This window comes from Emydura macquarii, unplaced genomic scaffold, assembly GCF_026122565.2.
Source record: "Emydura macquarii macquarii isolate MOO-44397 ecotype Brisbane River unplaced genomic scaffold, CSIRO-AGI_Emac_v2 contig_1253, whole genome shotgun sequence".
Classification (NCBI taxonomy): Eukaryota; Metazoa; Chordata; order Testudines; family Chelidae; genus Emydura; species Emydura macquarii.
In genome coordinates this window covers 34092501-34116612 of record NW_027131390.1, presented here as the reverse complement: position 1 = coordinate 34116612, position 24112 = coordinate 34092501, and the positions used below count along the sequence as shown (strand labels likewise).

Sequence of the window (24112 nt, the reverse complement as noted above, 5' to 3'; positions counted from 1 at the left end):
TTGACTGCAGTTGGCTTTAGATCAGGCCCTGTGTGACCTAGGGTTTCATTTACCCCAGGGACCAGAGTGGATTTTCACGATGACTTTCTGTGGTTTCAAATATTCCCAGTGGAACCTTAATGAAATAACTAAACAAGGAGAACCGGACGAGCCAAGGAAACAGGCACACAGGTGACGTGACTTTCCCAAAGTCACATAAAAGGTTAAGAACAGAACCTAAGGGGCAAATTCTCCTCACAGAGATCTGCCATACATGTGGGGTCACTGAGACCAGAATCTGACCCTAGGTTATCTGACACCGGGTCTTGTGCTTTAGCTAGAAGGCAATAATGCCCTCAAAGGTCAAACAAGGCTGCTGGGCTGTACTTACACGGGGGGAGGAAGGGAAATGCTGGTGACCAGGGACGTGCCAGGACACCTGAGAAAAGCGAGGGGAGAAGGCAGGGAGAGTGGGGCTGGGGGTGGCACTCCTGCGTCCTGGGCTGCGGTAGAATTCAGTGGCTACACGCAGCGCGGGGGGCCTGAGAAGAACGGGGCGCTGCAGGCTGCGCTCTGGGGATTAGTGATGTCGTCAGCTGCCTGGGGTGTGGGGCCAGCCTTGCATCGTGCAGTGCTCCATGGGGCATTCCCAACAAGAGAGAGGGCTAGAGGGCGCGAGGCAGAGCCCGCAGCTAAGGGCAGAGAGGCTGCAAAGTGCTCCAGGATTAGGCTAGAGAGGGCTGGTTAAATCCCTCGCTGGCCTGGCCTGGCCTGGCCTGCCACCCAGGGAGCTGGCAGCGCGCAATGCCCAGCCCCTCCGCCGGACTCCTCCGCAGCTGTCTCCAAGATCGTCTCGCACGCGGCGGTAGCGCTTTCTATGGAGCTGCGTCCGCCGGCCAGAGGAAAGCCGCCGGGGCGAGACAGCCAGGACCGGGACCAATAAGTTGCAGGCTGGGTCGGAACACGCTCCCTGCACCCCGCCCTGCACACCTGGGCTGCGCCGAGCCCCACTCCCAGCTGCTGCGCCTTTAAATCTCAGCTTCCAGAATATGTGCAGGGGACTGAGGGGGGGCGGGGGACTTCCTCTCAGCCTCCCCACCAAGAGTCTCCGGGATTTGGAGAGCAGCAGCTCCCCGGTGCAGCCCGCTCGGAGCCCTGGGCTGGAAGCTCGCGTTTCATGAGCAGAATTCCAGGCACTAACCGGGAGGAAGCGGGTGGGGGTGGCGGGGGCAGGAGAGGAGCGGCTCCAGCGGAGGAGTGGGAGGACATGTCTGTGACCAGGCAGGAGGGGTGCTCTCTCCTTCTTGGGCTCCCCGCCTCCCCGAGCAGCTCCTCTCTGGACCGCGAGAACGGGGATCCAGCTTGCCCGAGGAATGAAAACTCTCGCCCCAGGCACCGTCTCCTTCTTCGTCTTCTGCCTTTTGCAAGAGCACCTCCCGCTCAGGTGAGGGCGGCGCAGGGCGGCGGCTCCGCGCCGGGAAGGGACGGGAAGATGCACGAACCTCGGGGGGCAGCAGGGCCGGTGTTTTAACTCGGGGTGGGGGGGCCGAGATCCCTACATGCCGATAGCAGGAGACATAAGAATGGCCCAGTGTGGCCGTCGCTGGGAAAGGGTCTCGGGGATGCTGTTGCCTGTGAGACTTAGCCGTGATCCCAAGTGTGCCGGCCCGGGGGGGATGGCGCTCAACTCCCGCGGCTGCTAGAGACACCGAGCCGCCAGCTCCATAGCACTGGGCGAGCGGTACACGCGCTGTGCGTGGCGCTGCACAGCGGGGCTGGAAGCGAAGCGCTGCGTGGCGCTGCACAGCGGGGCTGGAAGCGAAGCGCGGCCCGGCTCGCAGCGCGGGCAGGGACGAGGTTCCAGCCGCTCTCGAAGGGCTGGGGGCAAACACTGCCTTTAAAAGCAACCCCCCGGCGGCAAAGGGCGCGGCTCGGTCCCCGGCGCAGCCCCAGAAGCGCTGTCTGGTCCGCCCGCTGCGCGCCGCGGCGGGACAGACACCAGGCCCCGCCCCAGGACAGCGGGGGATGGCGAGGCGAGGCTGTCCGGGGGCCACACGGGGGCTGGAGCCGGCCCCAGGCTGCAGTCACGCTGCGGATCGCCCTGCCCCGGGCTTTCTGGCGGCCCGCAGTTACCGGGCGTGCCGGGCCGGGGGCTTCACGTGGTGGTTTCCAAGCCCCGCTGACTCCGAGCCCAGCTCTGACCTGGGGTTTGCCCAGCCACTCCCCCGCCAGCGCGGCTGCCCCGGCCGCAGACACCGAGCGGGCGCACGGAGCCGCCTCGGAACCGGGCTGGGAACACGCCGGAGAGCCAGAGGGGACCTGCAGCTGCAGCCAGCGCTTCCAGCCTCCCCCGCTCCCTGCTGACGCTCCAGTGCCCCCAACCCCGCCCCCACCCACCAGCCAGCTCCTGCCCCTGCCCCTGGCCGGGTCCTCCCATCGGCCCTCGAGAGGGGCAGGGCCCGGGGATGCTCTGCTACTCCGCGCTGAGAGGCTCAGAAACCCCTCCGCCGCAGGGTCACTGCTCTAACGGGGACGGGGCAGGGAGGCAGCGATTCGTAGCTCTGAGCGCACAGGGAGAGACAGGAGAAGTAAGACTGCTGGGCTGGGAAGACACTGCCAAACTGGGGAGTTGTAGCCAGAGGCCACCTTCTGCTCATGCCCCCGCTCCCCTGACAGATATATCGGGACAAGGTAGCTGCAAAAGCAACTTAGGAGCCTACCCAGGAATTCCTCTTTCATAAGGGACTGTTCCCAGGTGACTGGGACACAGCATGCCATCTATACCCCCACTTTCCAGTCCATGGTGGGGGGGCAAGGAAAGGGAGCATGGCTAGGTTGCCTATAGTGTTTCAAATGTTCTGGATGGGGAGCAGGACCGGACACAGCCTCTTGAGGAGCACGCAGTTTGGTACAAGTTGCAGCAAACTTTGCATCGCCTTTTTTCCCTCTTCTCACACTAAGCAAAACCTGGAGACAGCTGGAAAGCTGGGCCTGAGTCTCTGGCAAGCAAAAAGCCAGCAGCAGGGTTTATATCGCAGTGTCAGGGGGTGAGCACCCAGCACTGGGGGTGTAACTGTGTGGGAGGTGAATACCCAGCAGTAGGGTTTATAACTGAGTGACAGGGAGACACTGCCTATCGCTCCTTGACTGCAGGACGTTTGTCTCCAGGACAGTATGCGCTGCTAAGCAATGTTTGCCGAACGGGCATGTAGCTGGCTCCAGAGACAGCTGCCCTGTTCCTTGCAGTTCCCTACTGCACGTGCAACAGCACTAATGGGTCGAGCCTTCCATTGCCAGTATTAAGTGGGGAGAACCTTTCCTCCTCCCCTAAAGTGAGGGCTAAGGTTACTGGTCTAGGTCAGGCAAAGACCTGTCTTAAGTTTCCTATCACTGGGCTGTCCTACTCCCCAGCGATTCTCTTCCAGCCTTTTGGTCTCTCCCAAGCTGCTCATGCAACAGCAATCTAATATGAAAAGATGTTGGCAGGTGCACATAGGAATTAGGCAATAGAACTTGATAGGCAAGGATTTTTCTGGGTGACTCTAGCCTAGGCTGTCTCTGGGTGCTTTGCCTTGGGCAGTGCGCTGAGGTAACCGACTGACTTTTGTTTTCTCAGAGCCCCTCTGAAATGCACAGCATGCAGCATTTTCCTGCTCTTACGAAATGGAACTGGCAGCTGCAAGCAGGGGCAGCAGTGTCCCATGTGCCTAGATCTGGCGTGGTTGCAAGCAAGGATGTAGCGTCGCTAAGAGCTACTGCCAGAGCTCCCGGGGGCCCAGAGTTTTACAGCTATTTCTTGTGTATCACAGTCTGCCCTGCAATGTGTTTAGTCGCTGTCTTTTATTTGGTTTCTTGAAATGATCGTTGCAGACTGAGCGAGGGAGAGAAACTGACCACTCTTGTCCCACAGTATTCTCTGGGTGAGCCTACAGCATTGGGGCACCCAAAGATACATCTTCCGCACACATACAATGAAAAAAGATTTCCATAGCTGATCTGAATTCTTACCAGAAGTTTAGAATAGGAACCACATCCGGCCCATAGAAATCAGTGAGCGCCAGGCAGGAAACTCACGTACAGCACTGAAGTGGAAATTTCATTGAAGATATTATCCATTGACAGAGATCGGTCACCAGAACTGGTGTCAGGGAGAGCAATGCCCAGCCTTGGTGCTCCCTCTTCTCTAATTAACGTAGCGAAGCATTTCCTGTTTAAAGGACAGCTCCTCCACCTGCTATAAAATCCCCCTACCTACTCGGTTTTTCCCGGTATTTGCTGTGCTTCACGGGGACATACGGTAGGTTTATGATCAAAATCTGGCATCATTTTAGCAAGAGGTTCCCGAGAGACAGGCCCCCACAGGACAGGCGTACCTTCACATTGGCTGAGTCTACCGACATCAGTTTTGCACAAGCCTGGGAGTGGGGGGGGTCAAACCCTGGCTTTGATCATGCCCTCAGTGGTCTCAGCTGATCAATATTTACCCCCATCTAGCACATGGCACTCACTGCCCCTTCAGGGAAGCAATACTGAGAACAACATTCAGCAAAGAGTTACATGCTCCAGACAGGCTTGAGACAAACACTCAAAAACCAAGTGGATTACACAGCACACGTGCAGACAGATGAGCCCAAAGGCTTACTAGACAGCCAGTTTTCACATGAACTGGGTGGGCTGGGCACTGCACTGTAAGTTTGAGTATGTCCTTGACAGAAATCTGAAAGCGATACATAGGCAGGGTGCTGCAATCTGCCTCGGCGCAATTGTCTCAGGCTGCGTTCAGGGTTCTCCTTCAGCTGTGCACATCTTATTGAGATGACTGGGCCACTTCACACCTCTCTGAACCTTCAGTGCTGCAGCTGGGTATGCAGAGCCTCTTCCCTCAAACCTGACTAGATCCTTCCTAAAAAGCTCCCCTTTCCGAATTATCCTCTGCTGGGGATCTGGATATAGCAAAGCAGTTGCTGGTGGTTAATTTCATGCAACATTATAGTCAAGCAGCTGCTCTACTACAGTTCAGGCTGAAAAGACTTTTTCTGTTTAAAGGTAGATTCTTCTAAAATGCTCTAAAATCTGCATGCATACCTGGATTGAATCGACATTTGCTGTGCCTCATAGGGTGCAGGGTAATGTTAGGGGTTCCAAATGTGGGCTCATTGGAGCAAGAGGCTCCCAAGATACAGGCTTCTTCCTCCCCTGGCGGGGAGGGGGTGTGGTCCAAAAACAGCCTCTCTTAAACTTCACAGATTCTACTGACGTTTTTTGCCAATATCTGAGGCTCAAAACCATGCTTTGTATTGTCCCCTCTTCCCCTAAAACTCAGTTATAAACCCCAAAGCACGCCCATACTCCCATTCCGTTGTAACGACGTGTGCAGGAGTGGGGAGATGCATCACATGCAGATGCAGGCATCACAAAGCATCCTTTACCTAGCCACTGTAGCTTCTCCGCTGCAAACCTACATGATAACTACAGCTGCATAAATGATCACTAACTAACTAACTACTACCAACAAACATCTCCTTCATTAAAACTAAATTCAATCGTGATAAACTTCATAACTGCAGGATTAGGGTTGCCCAGTGCCACCCCTCACTGCTGCCCTTGCAAGGTGGCTACGCTACCTTTAGTGCATCAGCTGGAGCAGACATTGTGCTAATCAGCTGAGGGCTAGCATGGGCATGTTTTCTCAAGCTAGGAATCACCTCCTCCTTCCACCCCCCAGCTCTGCTCCCTTTGTAGATGTAGCCTCAATTATAAACCCCAGTGCTGGGCCCTCCCCTTCCTGACACTGTTATTCAATGACAAAAAAAACTTTACTTCTGCAGAGATAAGGTTGCCCAGGGGTCGCCTGGGTTTTTGTTTTGAGTTCTGCAAAACACAAACTTTCCCATCCCAGGAAAGGAAGAGTTAAGTCACACACCCACACTACCTTAGTCCTGTCCCTGGCCTGGGAATTGCCTGTGCACACTCTGTTCAGCGCAGCTGTACTGAATGCAGCAGGGATTGATTGGAGCAGCTTGACAGAACTGTGACTGTGATCGGAGGCAATCTGGGGGCTGTGCTCCTGGGAAGGGACCTCTCTCCCTGACCAGGGGGTGTGATCGTAGGGAAGAGGTGTACCTTGAGATCCACCGGGGCTAATTTCAGCGCTATGTTGCGTGGGCTGTGCCAGTAACAGAGCTCTTTGACAATCCCCATAGCAAGGAGTTAGGTGGGAGACGAGTGTGGTCTGTGGGTTTAATGAAGGGTCCATGAAAGTGTAGTGTTAGATGGCATCATGTGTATAAGGGCAGAGGGGCTGTAAAAGTGAGCAGACCTGAGTTCTCTCTGTGGCATAGGCCAGAGAAGTGTTTGAGTGGAAGTCCACTGTAGGTAGCTCCTGTTTGCAGAATGCAGAGGTGTTAGGGCAGAGTAAGAGTTAAGTGGGTGTGTACCTTAACCCTGCTTTTCCTAGCTATCAGCAGTTTGAGTGTTGCTGAGCTCGACCTTCTGGAAAAGCAGGAGATCATAGAATCATTCTTCCATTCACACCCAGTCAGTCACCCCCAGCCCACCACTGGGCAGCTCCCCCAGCAGAGTCAGGCAGACTGAGCGGGTCTGTAACCCTCCCTCCTTTGCAGAGCCAACACACTGACAGCCGCAGCAGAGTCCATCCCCCTAAGAAGCGTGTTTACCAGCTGACACCAGACTGACCAAGAACTAGACAGCAAGCGATGCCTCTGTTCATCACCCTCCCACCTCCTTGCACTCCTCAACCCCTAATCACTTTCTGCAAGTGAGCCAGACACAGAGTCCCCCCGCCCCAGCTGCAATGCCACCCCCTTGTAATCGATCTGTGCACTGGGGGAAACTCACCTCTTCCAACATCATCTTCCTGCTCTGCTCCGGGCACAACTAGAATAAGCAGAGTCCCTTGAACCAGACCACTTAGCTATCAGCAGGGTCAGGGTTAGGAGACATGTCACAGTCCTGTGGGGTGACAGGATCCACTGCACATTACTCCAGTGAAGTCAGTGTCACAGAGCTGGGTCCTGCAGGTGTCAGACTACATGGCCATGGGGAGAGGTGCTCACATACTATAGAAGGCATCAGTGCCTACATAGACAGCAAGGCAAACAGGCCTTGGGAGTTTAATAGTACTTAAGGCTTTATACTGTCAACTAGCTCATCCTTGTGCCCCTGGGGGACAGGTAAATATGGGAGAGATACTGAGAAGCTGAGACACAGGGAAACCTTCTGGCCCCCATTGAAGTCAATGCGTGTTTTGCCATTGACTTCACTGGAGGCTGGATTTCACCCATAGAGAAAGGTTAAAGCATAGAACCACAGACATACAAGGCTGGAAGGGACCATGAGAAGTTATCAAGTCCAGCCCTCTCAGCTGAAGCAGGACCAAGTAAACCTAGACCATCCCTGACAGGTGTTTAATTTGTTTTTAAAAACTTCCAGTGCTGGGGATTGCCCAACCTCCCTTGGACACCTATTCCACTGCTTTATTCTTCTTCTACTCAGCAAGATTTTCCTAGGATCTAACCTAAATTTTCCTTGCTGCAAATTAAACCAATTACTTCATGTCCTACTTTCAGTGGACACGGAGAACAATTGATCACCATCCTCTTCAGAACAGCCCTAACAAATTTGAAGGCTGTTATCAGGTTCTCCACTCAGTCTTTTCTCAAGACTAAACATACCCAGTTTTTGTAACCTTTAGTCATAGGTCAGGTTTTCTAAATCTTTTATCATGTTTATTGCTCTCTGGACTGTTTCTAATTTGTCTACATCTTTCCTAAAGTGTGGCACCTAGAACTGGACACTACTCCAGCTGAGGCCTTACCAGTGCCAGGGTCTCAGATACAAGACTCCAGTTAATACCCCCCAAAATGACATTTGCCTTTTTCCTAACAGCATTACACTCTTGACTCTCCTTCAATTCTTGATCCACTGTAACCCCCAGATCCTTCTCAGCAGTACAACCACCAGCCAGTTATTCCCCATTCTGTAGTTGTGCATTTGATTTTTCTGCACTTGTCTTTATCAATTTGCATTATGTTCTTTTCAGACTCTAAATGATCTAAATCAGACTCTAAATGATCAGAAAGTAAATGTCAGAGCTAGGAGTAAACGCCACAGGCCTGGCTCCCAGTCTGGTGTTCAGGCCAGCATTATTGCAGCAGCTCCTACAGGCCAGTGCCCCATTGTGCGAGGCTCTGTACAAATACAGAACAGCGACAGACCCTGCCCTAAAGATCTCAGGCCAAGACCCTACTCCAGCTACTTATAGGAGAGTCACAGAGCCAGTGTGCACAGAATGGGATACCCATCCTGACACAAGGTGACTACAAGCCCATTAGCATGGACCTGCAGCAGGACCCTAGGCCCAAGCATAGGCAAGGAAGCTGATGCAGACAGTGGAAAGAAGGCAGCTGTGTTGTATAAAGTCAGGCAGTGCAGAGGCCCACGGCTTATTCTATACCTGATGCAAAGCTTCTGCTTCACCTCGCACCGAGGGATGCACTGCAAAGCTTCTGCTTCATCTCGCACCGAGGGATGCACTGCAGCCGCTCTACCACCCAGTCAGACACTCCCCACAGAGAGGCCCGGATGCTATTATAGGTAAGAGGAGAAAGAACAGCTCCAGCAGAGAATGAGTGTCTGCCTGCTGCTGGCAGTGCAATTCCCCAGCTGTACGGGACTGTTTAGCACTGTTCACGTATTCCGAACACACCACAAATCAGAGCCCAGGGAACAGCTGCTTGTCCACTTCCTTGATATTTACAATACTCCCACCCAATCCGGACATGGACTATAATCACACCAGCAGGTTGTGAGCTTCTTCACAACAGTGCCTTGGCAAGATCAGCCAGGGTGACAGCAAGCTTCTTCAAACCAGAGCCCGGTCTCTGGCTCTAGGAGCTCCGCCACAGCCATGCCTTGAAGATGCCTGCCCCCTGGCATCCCAGACAGCCCTGGGGCACATGTTGAGGCATTCCTGGCCCAAGAGGGAGGATCTCATCCTGCTAACCTCCATCCTTTCCCCCTTCAGGTTGGTTTCAGGGAAAGAGGAGATTAAATCCGCTTCCAGAGGCTCTGGCCAACCTTTGTCACCCTCGGATTTCCTGGACAAGCTCATGGGAAAAACATCAGGGTATGATGCCCGGATTCGACCTAACTTCAAAGGTAAAAATGGAATACAAAGAAGGCTTAAAAACCCCACAGTGATGGAAATCCAGAGTCTCTGAGACAGCATAGACTACAACCAGGCACAGTGTGGGCCCTTCCACCCTGACTGCCACCCCCTGCTTTCCAGCCATGGGATCTCCCCACACACACAGAGCTCTGCCGACACCACTCCATCCTGTCCTGCCTCCCCCTGCTAGTCCAACCTTAGGTCAGAATAGAGAGGCATTAGCAGAACTGTGGTGGGGATCCTGTCACCCCCCTGCTATTCCAGCCTTGGGATTCCCCACACTCACCACTCTGCCACTGCTCCTCCATCCTGACCTGCAGCCGCCCCCTATTCCAGTCCTGGGCTCTCCCCCACACTGTTTTTATTGTTATGACAACAGTATGGCCTGGTTGGAGACGCCAGCAAAGATCAGGGCCCCCTTGTGCTTGGGGCTGTACATTCACACAGTGAGATACAGCCTCTGCCCCAGAGGGCTCACACACAGGACAGACACAGGGAGAGAGGGGGAAGCACAATCCCAGAGAGGGAAGTGACTTGACCAAAATCACATGGCAGGAGAGTGGCAGAGCTGGAAACAGAACTGATGGCTCCTGACTCCCAGCCCAGTGCCATCACTTTTGTCTATAAGTTTTCAAGAAGGTGAAGAACAAGCCAGATTTTTGTCCCTATGGCCAATTCTCTGTCCCATGGAGAAACCCAGCTAGAGGGTTTATAAGTGTAAATGAACCCATGGGGAAGGGGTCTGAATGGTGTGTGTGTGTGTATGGCTATCTGTGCATGCATGACTGTATTTATGCAGGCAAGGGTAGGTGGGTCTGTGCGTGTGTGTTTATTGGTGTGAGTGACTGTTGGGGTGTGGCAGGGGAGCAATAGCCTGATTTACATCTCCCCTTCCCCGCATGCCAGCTGCTCTAAAGAGGGCTCACCTTCTCTGGTTGTTTCTCAGGCCCACCTGTCAACGTGACATGCAACATCTTCATCAATAGCTTCGGCTCCGTCACAGAAACCACCATGGTAAGACTTCACTGTCCGTCCACCCTCCTTCCCAGCCCCCTCCCCTCCCCCCGAGGGGACAGCCGGGTTGCTGTACCTGCACCAGGCCCTTGGGATGCGTGAACTCCACAGAGACCCAGGTCTCAGCATTGAGATCTGGGGTCAGATCCACCCCACCTGAAGGTTTGTTCAGACCCCCTCCAGTTGTAACCCTGTAGTTATCATAGAGACCTGTTGCCCATGGTGCTGAGAGACTTATGGGGAAAGGGTGGTAGATGACAGAACAAGGAGCAGTGGTCTCAAGTTGCAGTGGGGAGGTCTAGGTTGGATATCAGGACAATCTTTTTCACTAGGAGGGTGGTGAAGCACTGGAATGGGTTACCAATGGAGGTGGTGGAATCTCCATCCATAGAGGTTTTTAAGGCCTTCCTTGACAAAGCCCTGGCGGGGATGGTTTAGTTGGGGTTGTTCCTGCTTTGAGCAGGGGGTTGGACTAAATTCCCCCCCCCGCCGTCCCTTCCAACCCTAATCTTCTATGATTCTAAGTGGTGGGATCCTTGTGGGACAAAGGACTGAGCAATGGGGGGCCTTGTGGGAAGTGGGTGAGAATGGACTAGGCCCTGCATTGTAGTGGGGAGAGGTGACTGGCAGGAACTCCTGAGAAACTGGAGCCTTCTGGGAGATGGAGAGGGGCAGAGGAAAGAGATGAATTCTTGCAGTTCCCTAGGGCTGCGCAAGGCTCCTCTGAGCTGGTTCCTGTAGAAGCGTTTCATCCCCGCTGGGGTGGGGCAGCCCTACCTGGCACAGCTGGTTCTGTACATTCAGCCCCCATGTGAGGAGCAGCAGCGTCCAGCCAAGTAGCCATGCTGCCTTCCCTCGCTGGGGTGGGCCCCAAGGTTCATGGCTTCCTGAGGACACACCAAGCAGCAGGGGCCAGAAGCCCTGTCCTTTGGCCAGACCCACTGTCAGTCTTTTAGAGGAGACCTCACTAACAGGCCCTGCTCGCTCCTGCCCATCGAGGCCCCTATGGCACTTTCCGCCAGCAGAGGGGATAAACGTCCCACAGTCAGTGAATCAGACCCCCCCCCCAAAATCCTGAGATCAAAAATTCCTCATGATGTTTGGGTCAAAGCTGATCCTGGGGTGTTTGGTCGGCTCTTTGTTGAGCTCCCTCTCTCCCCCCCAGTGTGAGCAACAGTTAATGCTGCCAGCTCCACCGCCCCAGCCCAGTTACAGAGTTAAGTGTGTAGCAACCCAGGTGGAACTCGGAGGAACGTGAGGTGCAGGCTGCAATGGGAGGGTGGTAAAAGCCGTGATTTCGGTCCGAACAAACAGCTTCACTTTATGAGAGCTGACGGGGCACTGGTTAACCCTAGCATTGCCCTGAGAGAAGAGGGTCTGCAGAGATTGAACTCAGCTGCTGAGAGAAATCGCAGGAGTCCCTAGTTTACCAGCTGGTCACCCACCTCCCACAGGAAGAGGCCTATCTTTGCTCAAGAATTCACAGAAGTTGGAGGAGTGAACATGAGACAGTGACCCCCTCCTGAGATCAGGGATGTCCCTTTATAGTTGCAGGTCCTTTGCCAGGACCCTCAAACCAGGTCAAACACTAGGTCTGCTCTTTCCAGCTACATGAGGACTTGGGACCTGCATTATCTTCAGTAACTGGGGATTTGCATCAGTTACCCTGATTGACTTTAGCTCCTGTAGGACATACTCCTGGAGCCAGGAACACAGTCACTGACAACCCTACTGAGATCTACAGAATATTTATGAAGTCAACGCCATTGTCTGATTATTCTAGGAGGCCATAGCACCTGTCACAGGCTGCTCCCTCTCACCTTCCCCTTCCCCAAAACTCCTTGTCGCCCCTGAACGGAGGAAGGAGAACTCTGCCTGCTTCCCACAGTAGCTCTGATTGGCTGCTCTTCTCTAGTAACCTAGCCGTCTTTCTCCAGCCCCACTCATCATACTAGACCTTAGTCCCTCTAGGCATGATGGGTGCTTGACTGCAGGGAATATCCCCGCTCCCCTCTGGTTGCGACAGTGCTCCTCTCCCCCTAGGATTATCGGGTGAATGTCTTCCTGCGCCAGCAATGGAATGATCCCCGCCTGGCCTACAGGGAGTACCCGGATGACTCGCTGGACCTGGACCCCTCCATGCTGGACTCCATCTGGAAGCCAGATTTGTTCTTTGCCAATGAGAAAGGGGCCAACTTCCATGAGGTCACCACCGACAACAAGCTGCTGCGCATCTTCAAGAACGGCAACGTGCTCTACAGCATCAGGTACCACGAGGCAGGAAGTGCGCCCTTGGGGTGGGGTGGGGTGAAGGGAAGGCAGGAGAGGAGATTCCTCCTACCGAGCAGGGAAACAAGGCAGGGTCATCCAGGAAGAAAGGGGTCAAGAACACATCTTAGCATCATAGAAGTATGGGGATGGATGGGCTCTCGAGCAGTCATTTAGTCCATCCCCCCATCTCAAAGCAGGTCCAAACATACCTAGACCATCCCTGCGAGGTGTTTGTCTAACCTGTTCTTCAAACCCTCCTGCGATGGGGATTTCACAGCCTTCCTAGGTAATTTGTTCCAGTGCTTAATTACCCGGACGGTTAGAAAGGTTTTCCCTATGAGCAACTGAAATCCCCCCTTGTTGCAAACGAAGAGGATTACTTCCTGTCCTACCTTCAGTGGTCATGAAGAAAATCAATTGCTGTCCTCTTCATAACAGCCCTTAACATATCTGAAGACTTATCAGTCTCTCTCTTCTCTAGCCTAATGATGTCCAGTTCTTTCAACCTTTCCTCATAGGTTATATTTTCATCACGTGTTGCTATACTATGGACTCTCTCCAATTTGTCCACATCTTTCCTAAAGTGAAGTACCCAAAATGGACACAGAACTCCAGATGAGACCCCACCAGTGCAGAGTAGAACAGAATAATTACCTCCTATGTCTTAGATACAACATTCCTGTTAATACACCCCAGAATGACATTTGCCTTTTTCCTAACAGCATCACATTATTGACTCACATCCAATCTGTGATCCACTCTAAACCCCAAATCCTTTATTGCAGTACTACCACCTAGCCAGTTATTACCCATTTTGTAGCTGTACATTTGATTTTTCTTTCCTAAGTACCCTTTGCACTTGTCTTTACTGAATTTCATCTGGGAGATTTCAAACCAATTCTCCCATTTATCAAGGTAATTTTGAATTTTAATCCTGTCCTCCAAAGTGCATGCTACCCCTCCCAGCTTGGGGTCATCCACACATTTTTACAAGGGTTCTTTCCACTCCGTCATCCAAGTCCTTAATGAAAACACTGAATAGTACCAGATCCAGGATGTACCTCTGGGGGACCCCACTTGATATATCCTCCCAGAGTGACAACAAACCATTGATAACTATTGTATGTTTTTTTCAGTTATGCACCCACCTTATAGTAATTTCATCTAGACCACATGTCCTTAGACTCTGGATCCTCTGTTTCTGACTTGTGTAGAAGGAAGCACTCACCACATGCACCCCCTCCTACATGGCTAGGTATGGTGCATCATCCCTTTCCACTCTGGTTCCACCTGCCAATGGTCACTCCAGTCCTGTGGCAGTATCTCTTCTCCCTCTGGGAGAGACACATTTCAGTTCTACCCCTTCCAAGGTGACAAAGTCTAACAGATAATCCAGTCTCTTTGCATCCAGTCCTCAGCCCCAGCTCTCAGCCCCATGGTCCTTACACACTTCTCTCAGGGCTTTCAATCATCCTTACCCCCTTACAGCAAGGGGCTTCATGCCATCTTCCCAGGGGCTAGTAGGAAAACCCTGGCCCATCCTCTGCAGTGGGTTTCAGTCCAGGGATCCTAGGACAAGCAGCCATGGTCTGCTCTGTCAGACATCTTGCAGCTGCCTCCCTGGACTCTTTTCTTCAGGCTTTTTCCTCAATCCCTCCCATGGCTTCTCCCAGGAGTCCTTTCTCCACCCTAGTGTCAGGGTCAGTTGCAGAAACTTACTCTAATCACACATCTCCTGACGATCACCACTTTCTAGTCCCAGAGAGTGATCACAAAGCTTTTTACCTACAGCCCCCTCTGATCCAGACTTCTCTTTATAGCCCCACCCAGCTCGTCCCCAGCTGGGCCTTGTCTTTAATTACACCAAGTGCACTCTCCAGCTGCTTCCTAGGCCTACATTAACCCTTCCCCCCCCCCCCCCCCATCACACATGGCACGTATAGCCCACTGATTCAGCACATCCCTCCCAGGGGCTTATTGCCTATGAGTGTTACTAGCTGAGAGTTACTCCTTTAGCTTGAGTAATACAGGCCCATGCTTGTAGTGCTGATGTTGCCTGGTTTAAACCCCATGGTGGGGGAATCCTGACACGTAGAAACAACAAGAGGTTCTGTGCCTGCTGCTAACCATGGGCCAGCAGCATAGCTCTCCCACCCTGAGTCCCATGGCTGCTTTGGAAGACAAAGGGCAGGGAGGGCTGTCCAGATGCACTAGGCTCAGACAAACCTGCTCCATTCCTTCTGCTCCTCCCAGGCTGACACTGATCCTCTCCTGCCCCATGGATCTCAAGAACTTCCCCATGGACATCCAGACGTGCACGATGCAGCTGGAGAGCTGTGAGTCCCGTGGGGAATCCAGGGCAGGGATAAGGATGCGAGGCAGGATTGAGGGCCATTTCCCACCATCCCTCCAGGCTGCCCCCGTTTGCTGTTCCTGTGGTGGCCGCCTGCAGCAGCACTAAGGGAAGGACGCTCAGCAGGCTGTGTCCAGCAGCTTTGTACATGCCTCCCCTGCAGGCCCCCTGCAGAGCTGGGCCACTTCTCCTGTGGCCTGCGCCCCCTTGGCCCACACACACCTGCAGCCCCTCCTGCTGCTTGTGACTGAGGAGGCTGCCGGGTAACCAGGGGAGGAGGAAAGTAGGTGGGTGCAATGGAGGGGATGGGAAAAGGGGTGAATGGAGATGATCTTCTGATTTCTCTGATTCTATGAAGTGCAGTGGAGGGGCAAAGGGGGGCAGCAATGAGATGAGCCAAGGAAGGATATGGGGACATGGCTAAGAGGGCTGCGGGCACAGGAGAGAAAGGGGCATGATTGGTGGGCAACTGAGAGACTCAGCGGGGGGGGGGAATTCTGACCCTGATCATGCCTTTCGGTTTGGGACTTGTGGTCCTCACTTTGGGACGCGGTGTCCTATACTGCAGGAGGGGGAGGGTCGGTGGGGAGGATGATAGGCCTTATACATATGAGCTCCTGGTGAGAGGATCATGGCTGCTAGAAAAAACTCATCCCTGTCTAGTTCCAGTAGTGAGAGAGAGAGACAGTGAATGTGTGTTCCTGATGCTGCGCTTGGGGGAGTGTCTCTGTGCATCCCTGGTAGAGCTCTGATAGCACTGTGTGTGTGTGTGTACTGTTTGCATGACTATGAATTTCTGTGGAGGCCTGCATTTCTATGGCATGACCTGCTTGCATGTCTACTATTGCATGTGCATGTGCGAGTCTCTTGGTACAGGCATGTCTGTCACATGCATGTGTGTCTATTGCATGGTATGCATATGTACACATTTGTGGCTATTACCCTCCAAATAGGAGCACTTCCAAGTCCTTACACTGATCTCCCAAGGCTTGAATGCATGGACCCACAGAGCGCATTGCAGACAGCATTTCAATACATCCAGCTATGCAGGGCAGATCCCACCTCCAAAGCCAGGGGCTCCCAGGACAGGGCAAAGTTCCTCCTTGGGAAGTTCTCCACTGCTCCACAGTCCTTCACAGCTACTGGGAACGTCCTGTGCCAGCACGCTGTAATGTAGAGACCCAGGGGCAGCAACATGAAGCAGCCTCAAGGCTGCTTCTCATCATCCTGTTCCAGAGTTGGTCAGAGGGTTCTGAGAATCAGCTCCCAATTGTCGCTCTCTCTCCATTCCTTCCCTTGCTCCAGTCACCCTCACGCTGTCTCTCACTCTCCTTTGCCAGTTGGCTACACCATGAATGACCTGATCTTTGAGTGGCTGGAAGAGCAAGAAGCTGTCCAAGTAGCAGAGGGCTTGACACTACCCCAGTTTATACTGAGGGATGAAAAGGATTTGGGATATTGTACAAAGTATTACAACACAGGTAAGTGCACCCCCTCTCCCCCCCACCTACCCTCCAGTAGGAGTCTCCCCTGACAGGATCACAGCACAAGTAACCATCCCCCTAGCTGCCCCACATGTGGGGTTTCTGCAAGTGATCAGAGCAGGGAGGGTGGTCCTGATCCTACCCCACGAGCTGCACAACAGGTTAGAACTGGAAGGAAGGCTGGGTATTGTCACCAGTTGAAACTGCAGGGCAAACTGGGAATGTATCTCACTGAGTTATCACTTGCCCCGACTCTTAGAAGAGTGTCACGGGATCTCCAATGGCCATCTCTGGCCAATACCTTGCTCTGGTGTCTCCCCAGAATACCAGCCCATGTGTCATAAACTACGGGGTTCTGACGGGAGACCAGATCACCACGAGTTCTCTTAGGGCTGCCCAGACCTAGTGACCATCCATGGCACTGACATGCCCTGTGCCTTTCCTTGCAGGAAAGTTCACCTGCATTGAGGTGAAGTTCCACCTAGAGAGACAAATGGGCTACTACCTGATCCAGATGTACATACCCAGCCTGCTGATTGTCATCCTCTCCTGGGTCTCCTTTTGGATCAACATGGATGCTGCACCCGCCCGGGTGGGACTGGGAATCACCACAGTGCTGACCATGACCACCCAGAGCGCAGGCTCCCGGGCCTCTCTGCCGAAGGTCAGTGGGGAGGGGTTAGGAATCACATAGGCATTACCTGTGCCATCATATTATCTATTCCATGTTCCAACACCACTGCTCCTCCCACTTCTCCTCTGGCTTCAGCTGTCATGCAGGGAGATCTGGAGCAAAGCAGGCCCAGGGCAAGCTGTGGGAACCTCTTTGCTTCTATCACAACCTCCTGAGCACAAGCCATATGCCCCAGTGCTCTCCCCACTTCCCCTACTGGATGGTAACTGTAGGTCAGGTCCCAGACACAAAGAGGTCTCAAACCCCGTATGGGGCAGAACCCAATGCAGGTACCAAGAGCCAGGTCCTCAGCTGCAGTAGAGTGACGTAACACCACTAAAGTCAGTGGAGCAACATTGATTTACACCAGCTGAGGACCTTGCCCCCTGTTCTGACGTGCTCCCGACTTGCTGAACCTACCAAGGTATGCACTGTGGGGAAAGGTCTCATCTTAGCACTGCTGAGCCTCGATGGAGCTTTGCTTCCTCTCTGGAGCTGCAGCAAGCTGTTTTCACACCACTTGGGAGGATTGCAAAGCAGAGCTACTCTGTAATTACAGTCATTGGAAAATGGAACTGAGAAGCCCAGGCCTGGAGTAGCAGGGGGGGCTGCAGGTCAGGAGAGAGGGACATTGGGACCTTAGCACCACTGAGCCTCGATGGAGCTTTGCTTCCTCGCCAGAGCTGCCGCAAGCTGTCTTCACACCAGGATCATGCTCAGTTGCATTGTTAACCTCCCAGTGATATGCATTTAATAGCAATTGGGAGGATTGCAAAGCAGAGCTACTCTGTAATTATAGTCATTGGAAAATGGAACTGAGAAGCCCAGGCCTGCAGTAGCAGGGGGGCTGCAGGTCAGGAGAGCGGGTGTGGAAAGCCCAGGCCTGGAACATCAGGGGACTCTGCAGCTCAGAGTTGAGATACATCAGCAGAGCTGAGCACAGAAGAAGCTTGCTCCTCCCTAGCATGCACCGTGCCTTGCTCTAGCTTGTTCCCCGAGTCCCTGGTTCATGAACGCTTTGCGCTCTCTGGTGCAGTTGAAGGAGGTGCTTCAAATTTTGCCTTTCTGCTGCCAGAAAAGATCCCTTTCGACCAGGCCAGCTCCTGCCAATGTATTCAGCCCATCTGCTCATCAGGACTATTTATAGTTTCCTAATTCAGAAGCAAAATGCTTCTCCCTGCGTCTAGCACATCTTGAGGATGATGCTAGGATTTCTCGGCAGCCTTGACAGCCAACTAACCCCATGCACAGAGAGCAACCAAATGGCCCCATTAGCCACTAAGTGTGTGTTTCTGGAGTCCCTCCCTAGAGGTTGGTGATGTCCCTGAAACTGCAGGAGCTAGAGGAAGCCCAGCTGCAGCACCTGGGCTCCATGAAGGGGAGCCAGGGATGGAGACACAGTCTTGGGGGCTGACTGGGTAAACCTGGCCCTGAAGAGCTAAGCTGAGGGGGAACATCCCTGTGCCTTTCTGTTCTGATTCCAGCACAAACCACAGTCTTTTAAAGCAAACAAGCATCCCCTGGCAGCATTTGCAACCCTAATCTGTTCTTTCAATGCTGACAGTGTCCAGATTTTGTTTTTAGCAGGTGAAAGGGGGTTGTACTAATGGTTCTTTCAGCTCAAACAGGGCAAGAGTTAGTGCTGATTTATTCCATATTCACATGTAGAAGTCCCAACTGAGATCAGGGCCCCATAGTGGTAGGTGCTGTACAGACACATAGTAAGAGACAATCCCTGCCCCAAAGAGCGAACGAGTTGCGCATTGCATTAAAACATCAGCTTTTCATCTCCACAGGCTGGAGATTTTTGTTTAGATCATAAGTAAAATGAGTTGGGATGCCTTGTCCTGCTGCCCATTGATTCATCATAAAACTGCATAACTGGCAGAGCTGGGTGGGGAGTGGGGCAGGACTGGAAGGGAAACAGATTTCCAGACCAGGACAGAGGTGCCTTGGCAAAGCTAGGTCAACTCCTGCCTGCCCCGTGCCTGGCTGTCAATGATATGATAAGCCCCTGAGTTTAATCAGCTCCCAAATCCATTCTTAAGACAAGTCTGACTCAGGACACTGAGCCGCCCCCTCCTGCTACCCAGGTGTGAGCAGCGCCCGGGATTAGCTTTGTCGACTGTGGAGTTAATGAAGAGGATCCTACTCAATCAGCCCTCAGGAGGGGACACGAAGCCAGCCTGGGACAGGCCTGCCTTTGGGTCAGTCAGGGACGAGGGGGGGCATGACCCTCCTCTTTTGCAGCACAGCAGCTCAGACGGAGCGCCACACTGTAGAGGGCTGCTAGCCAAGCCAGCAGAGCCCCACAGCTGTTCTGCCCCCCGCTCGGCCAAGCAGTGACAGCGAGAACAGGAGGCAAAAGCTGCTTTGTGTTAATAAAAGCAGGAGTCGGGAGAAGGCAAAGGGGTGGCAAATGCGTAGAGTGCTGCATAATTGATTTTCTTCTTCCTCTCTTTCCATGGCCCACTGCCGTTGGAGAGATGGGGCAAGCACAAGTCAGCGACAGGCTCCCTCACCTGCCCCACACAGGGCCTGCCCCATTGTGGCAGCTCCAGCAGAGGACGGGCCCAGGGCTGCTGTCCGTACTGCTTAGCATAATCTCCTCTGCGGGTCGAGAGGAGGGGATGGGGGGAGTGAAAAGAGGGAGAGGCAGAGAAAGAAGAAAAAGGGTGGGGGGAAGTGTGGCTGAAAAAGAGAGGAGAGAGAAGGCAAGAGGCAGTGGGAGAAGTGAAAAGGGCTGGGCAGGCCAGAGGAGATGGTGAGAGTCCGTCTAGCTGGGGTGGGAGGCTTGGGGCCAGAGGACGGCTGTGTCTCCACAGGCTGGAGCAGCCCAGGCTCTGTGCTCTCTGACCAGATCCCCACCCCCCAGGTCTCCTACGTGAAGGCCATCGATATCTGGATGGCTGTGTGCCTGCTCTTCGTCTTTGCCGCCCTGCTAGAGTACGCGGCCGTCAACTTCGTCTCACGCCAGCACAAGGAGTTCATGCGGCTGCGCAGAAGGCAGCGGCGCCAGAGAATGGTGAGATCCCGGATTCCCCCCTCCCCCCCCTCCACACACACACGCACAGCACCCTGCTCAGGGAAGCCAGTCCCTCAGCCCCACCATGGGGACTGGCTGGTGAGGATCTCCCCAGCCCACACTCACCCCGACACCCCATAGCCTGAGTGCTTGGAGAGGCCCATGCTGGGAGTTTAACTAGGTTCTCTCAGCAGAGCATCTGCCCTGCTCCCCCCAGCCCTGCGAGATGCCCTCAGACTCCAGCGACCCAGGGAGCAAGCTTTACGCGACACACTGACCTGCCATCCTGCTGCCCAGCTTCAGCCAGGCTGCGAATGGCCACGGAGCTTGGTCAGATGCAGTCACAAATTCCCAGCCACCTTAGAGTGCCAGCGGGGGGAGAGGGGGAGCCGTCTCCCTACAGGGGGCATGGACCCCACTAATAGCATCCATGGTAGACCCTCAGCAAGGCCTTCCCTGTCAAGTTGGGGGAGGCGGTGGCCTGCCGGCACCTTATTCCTTCTGACTAGGGCCTGTGGTACCAGGCCTGGCTGGAGGGTTCTGTTACCCATGAGTTGCCTGGAGCAGAGCCAGCTCTGGAAACCCACGGCCCCAGGCACCTGTAAAACATCCCCTATGCAGCAGGAGCCTCATGGCGCCCGGTCCTGCACCCCCGGAAGCCAAGGAGAGATTTACTATTGAGTGGGCTGGGCCCAGATCAGGCCTGTGATGGGGGAGACCCTGAGGCCCAGCGCTGCCAACTCAGTCACGCTGCCCACCCCAACCCCAGACTCAGTGGGTGAAAACAGCAGCTGGTAAAACCTCCTCCAGGGCCTAGGACTCCTGCCAGCAGGAGGCATCGTTACACCAGGCAGAGAATGGACTGTGTGTGGTCCCCAGAGATCTCCGGGGCCAGCAGACTGGGGAGGGGGCACAGGGGAGCCACTTTCCTCCTGCAGGAAATGCCCTCGCTCTCTTTGCTTTAAGGTGTGGGGGGAGATGGCCCTCCGCCCCCCCAGCCCCAGGGGCAGCGTTATCGGTATGTCGTCATAGCAACAGAGGATATGCTGCTGATCAACAGTCCGGGCATCAAATCTGCTCTAAATAAATAAAAGCAGCATTGCTGAGCTGCACTTTGGTTGCCTAGTGACGGAGCCCAGATAGACGGTGCTTGTTAATAGTGGAGCTCTGATCTGAAGTGAAGGGCTCCTGCCTGCTCTCACTAGAGGCTGGGGAGTGCCCAGATGCCAGGTCCATACGCTGCCTCTCATGCCCGGCAAGCGACCCCGGCCAAGGCAGAAAACCAGCCTCTCCAAGTCCCTGCACCCACTGGCCCTGGACTGCGGCAGCTGAGCGGGGCCTGGGCTCAGACACCAGCCCTCACCTGTGCTCCTCCTCCTCCAGCAGAGCCAGCTGCTCCCACCATGCTGCAATCTGTCCAGAGAGCGGCTGAGCCAACACCCACACATCAGCAGGAGCCACCCGGCTGCCGTCAAGGCTCAGGTTCTGAGGCAGGGAGCAACAGACAGATAGAAATAAAGTGGGACGAGGCTTCCCCTCAAAGGAGCAGAGCAGGCAGCCGCCGAGGCCCGATTCCCATGATATTGGCAGGCTCAGGGAGCCAGCTCCAGGGCTGGCACTTTGTAGCCCTCCTATTTAATTTGTAATTAAGTTTTGCTTCTCACTTTCCAGAGTCCTCATTACATTCATAGGGGCTGTGTGGGCGCCCTCCGGCGGATAACTTCACAACTGCAGGAAGGAAAGGCTCATTGTAGCTTAGTGGATAAGGGGTCTGGTTCTCCCCTGCCTCTCACCCCCACACCAGAAGGGCAGCATGTGACAGCCACTTGGCCCAGGTGTGAACACACTACCCGAGCTGCAGGGCAGAAGCAGGCTGTCAGCCCCACTCCCTCATTCCAGCCTGCAAGGGGATGCGCATCTGTGAGATCAGGGTGCTCTGCACCTGCCCGAATCAGCTCGTCAGGCAGGACATGTTCCTGGCAGCTCAGTGTTGTGTATGGGCACAGTCCTGCCATCCCACCTCCTGCGAGTGGCGCTGTGCCGCCAGAGCTACATTCCTCCATAACCTGCCACTTCACGCTCCCCTCGCCCCAGCACTGCATCACCGGGTGGGCACCCTTCACCCTTGCCCATTGTATCCTGCCTGCTTTCTCCTGGCGCTATGTCCTTTGCTCAAAGCTTCTGTGCATGTGTGCCGGCTGATGGAGCCGCCAATCACCCACTGTCCTGTTTTTGTTTGGTCTGCACTATTGGATTCACAAAGGGTCAGAGCAGCCAGCCGCCCAGCCTGGAGTCCTGGCAGCAGCTGAATGGCCTGCGCAGCCGCGAGCCCACCTACGGAACCCTCTCTCAGTTCTGCAGCTCCAGCTCCAGGGTAAAAGCAAACCAACCACCCCCCTCTCTGAGAAACCTCCCCAGCTCAATCCTCTCTGTCCCCTTCTTTTATGTTAACCCCCCCCTGCACTCTCACCCATGAACAATGGGCTAGTTCTTTTCACTGGGGAGAGCTGCATCAGAGGCCAAGCATGGCAGGCCAGTAAAGTCCACCCTGCAGGGATGCTCAAAGGCGATGATAATGAGAGCCATAAAAGTGCTTAGAGAGAGAAAGGTTGTTCGGCTTTAACTGGAGTGAAAGTGTCTCACTGTCGAGGGCTGGGGTACATAGTGACTAGGACACAGCAGGAATTTCTGAGTTCTAATCCCAGCTCTGTCACTGTGTGATCTGGGGCAAAGCATTGGGCCTTTCTGTGCCTCAGTTTTCCCTTTCTGTAAAATGGGAATAATGATAAGTACCTCGGACAGGGGTTGATCGACGTTTAGAAGATGCATTGCTCATCAAGAGAGCTATATGATTTCTATGAAGCAATATTATGTTTCATTCATTGACTCTCACCTTTCCCAAAGCATTTTACAAACATCCCTCAGAGGGACTAAGAGGTGAAGGGTCTTGCCTGAAGCCCCACAGTGAAACAATAGCAGAGTCAGGTATAAAACCCAAGTAGCCTGACTCCCAGTCCTCTGTCTAACCACCTCCCCCTCTTCCTTTTGAGGCTTCTTCTCCTCCTCTCTCCTCAGAAAGGCAATCCTCTGTCCGGACTGCCAGTCCCTGCTTCCTATGGAGGGGAGGATCCCCCCTGTGATCAGACAAAAGAAGCTGTCTAGGGGTTGTGGAAGAACGTCCATTCAGAGCATTCTTACCGATGTAAAATCCTGGGAATTTCTTCAAAACACACTCCATGAGTGGGCAGCAGCTCCTCTGGGCCTTCGCACCTGAGGAGAGTGACCAGGGGTGGACAGTCCAGTGCACTGAGAGGGAGGAGGTGTAAGGTGACCTTGGAGGACCCCTGGGCAGAGACATTCTGCTTGGGCATAAAAATACAAAGGCCAGCCCAGGAAGGACATGCATGTTGGGTTTAGAAAGGTGCAACAGGTGAAGTCAGGTGGGGCAGATGAGTACAGGGAAAGCAAGCAGTGCTGTAACCTGAATGCTAAATCCAGTGAGAACAACAGTGACTGGTGCAAGTCAAAGTGGTGAGGGTGTAATTTGGGTGTGCGAGCAGGAGTGTTACACTCAGGGCAGGGAGTGTAGTTGGGTGTGTGATCAGGAGTGTTACACTCAAGGCAGGGCAGAGTGGCTGCCTGTATTTCTTTTTTTTTTTTTTTTTTTTTTTGGAGGGCTGCTCTTGGCTTCCCCGACATTCTCCAAGGAACCTGTATAAGAGTTTCACTGTCAGGCAGAATAAAGTGTCCATGTTTGCTGTTGACGACAAAGCACTACAGCCCCGCATGCCTCCTGCCCTGCTGCTTTCTCTGTGATCTCTCCCAGGTCTCAGCCCCTCTGTGCATGGTGTCTCAGCAGTCCCAGAAAGCCCAGTTCTTACCAATCATCCACGTGCATCTCTGAGCTGCCTCAGCCCCACTCATCTCCCTCGGCCCAGCCAGCTTCCTACCCCTCCCTACTCTGACCTCACAGCTCTGTAATTCAAAAGGGATAATGGAAGCCAATTTAGATTGGATGCTTCTGTTTCCCTTCTGAATAATTACTCGCTGGCATATTTTGTGCAATCTGAGCCTATTCAATCCTTTCAATTAAAGACCCATTAAAGACAAGAGGAGACATTCT

The 24112-nt window shown here is 53.8% G+C and overlaps 1 protein-coding gene across 1 annotated transcript in view; it reads left to right on the top strand.

Annotated features, from left to right (window-relative positions):
- The first annotated feature begins 1273 nt into the window (after positions 1-1273).
- The window catches only part of LOC137154006 (glycine receptor subunit alpha-4), a 33503-nt gene continuing 10664 nt past the window's right edge, over positions 1274-24112 (top strand). The window contains exons 1-8 of the mRNA XM_067549764.1: positions 1274-1423; positions 9026-9159; positions 10116-10183; positions 12227-12450; positions 14708-14790; positions 16148-16288; positions 16741-16955; positions 19840-19989. Of these exons, the coding sequence (XP_067405865.1) occupies positions 1353-1423; positions 9026-9159; positions 10116-10183; positions 12227-12450; positions 14708-14790; positions 16148-16288; positions 16741-16955; positions 19840-19989 (1086 nt within the window). The 5' untranslated portion in view covers positions 1274-1352. The remainder of the gene's footprint in view (positions 1424-9025; positions 9160-10115; positions 10184-12226; positions 12451-14707; positions 14791-16147; positions 16289-16740; positions 16956-19839; positions 19990-24112) is intronic.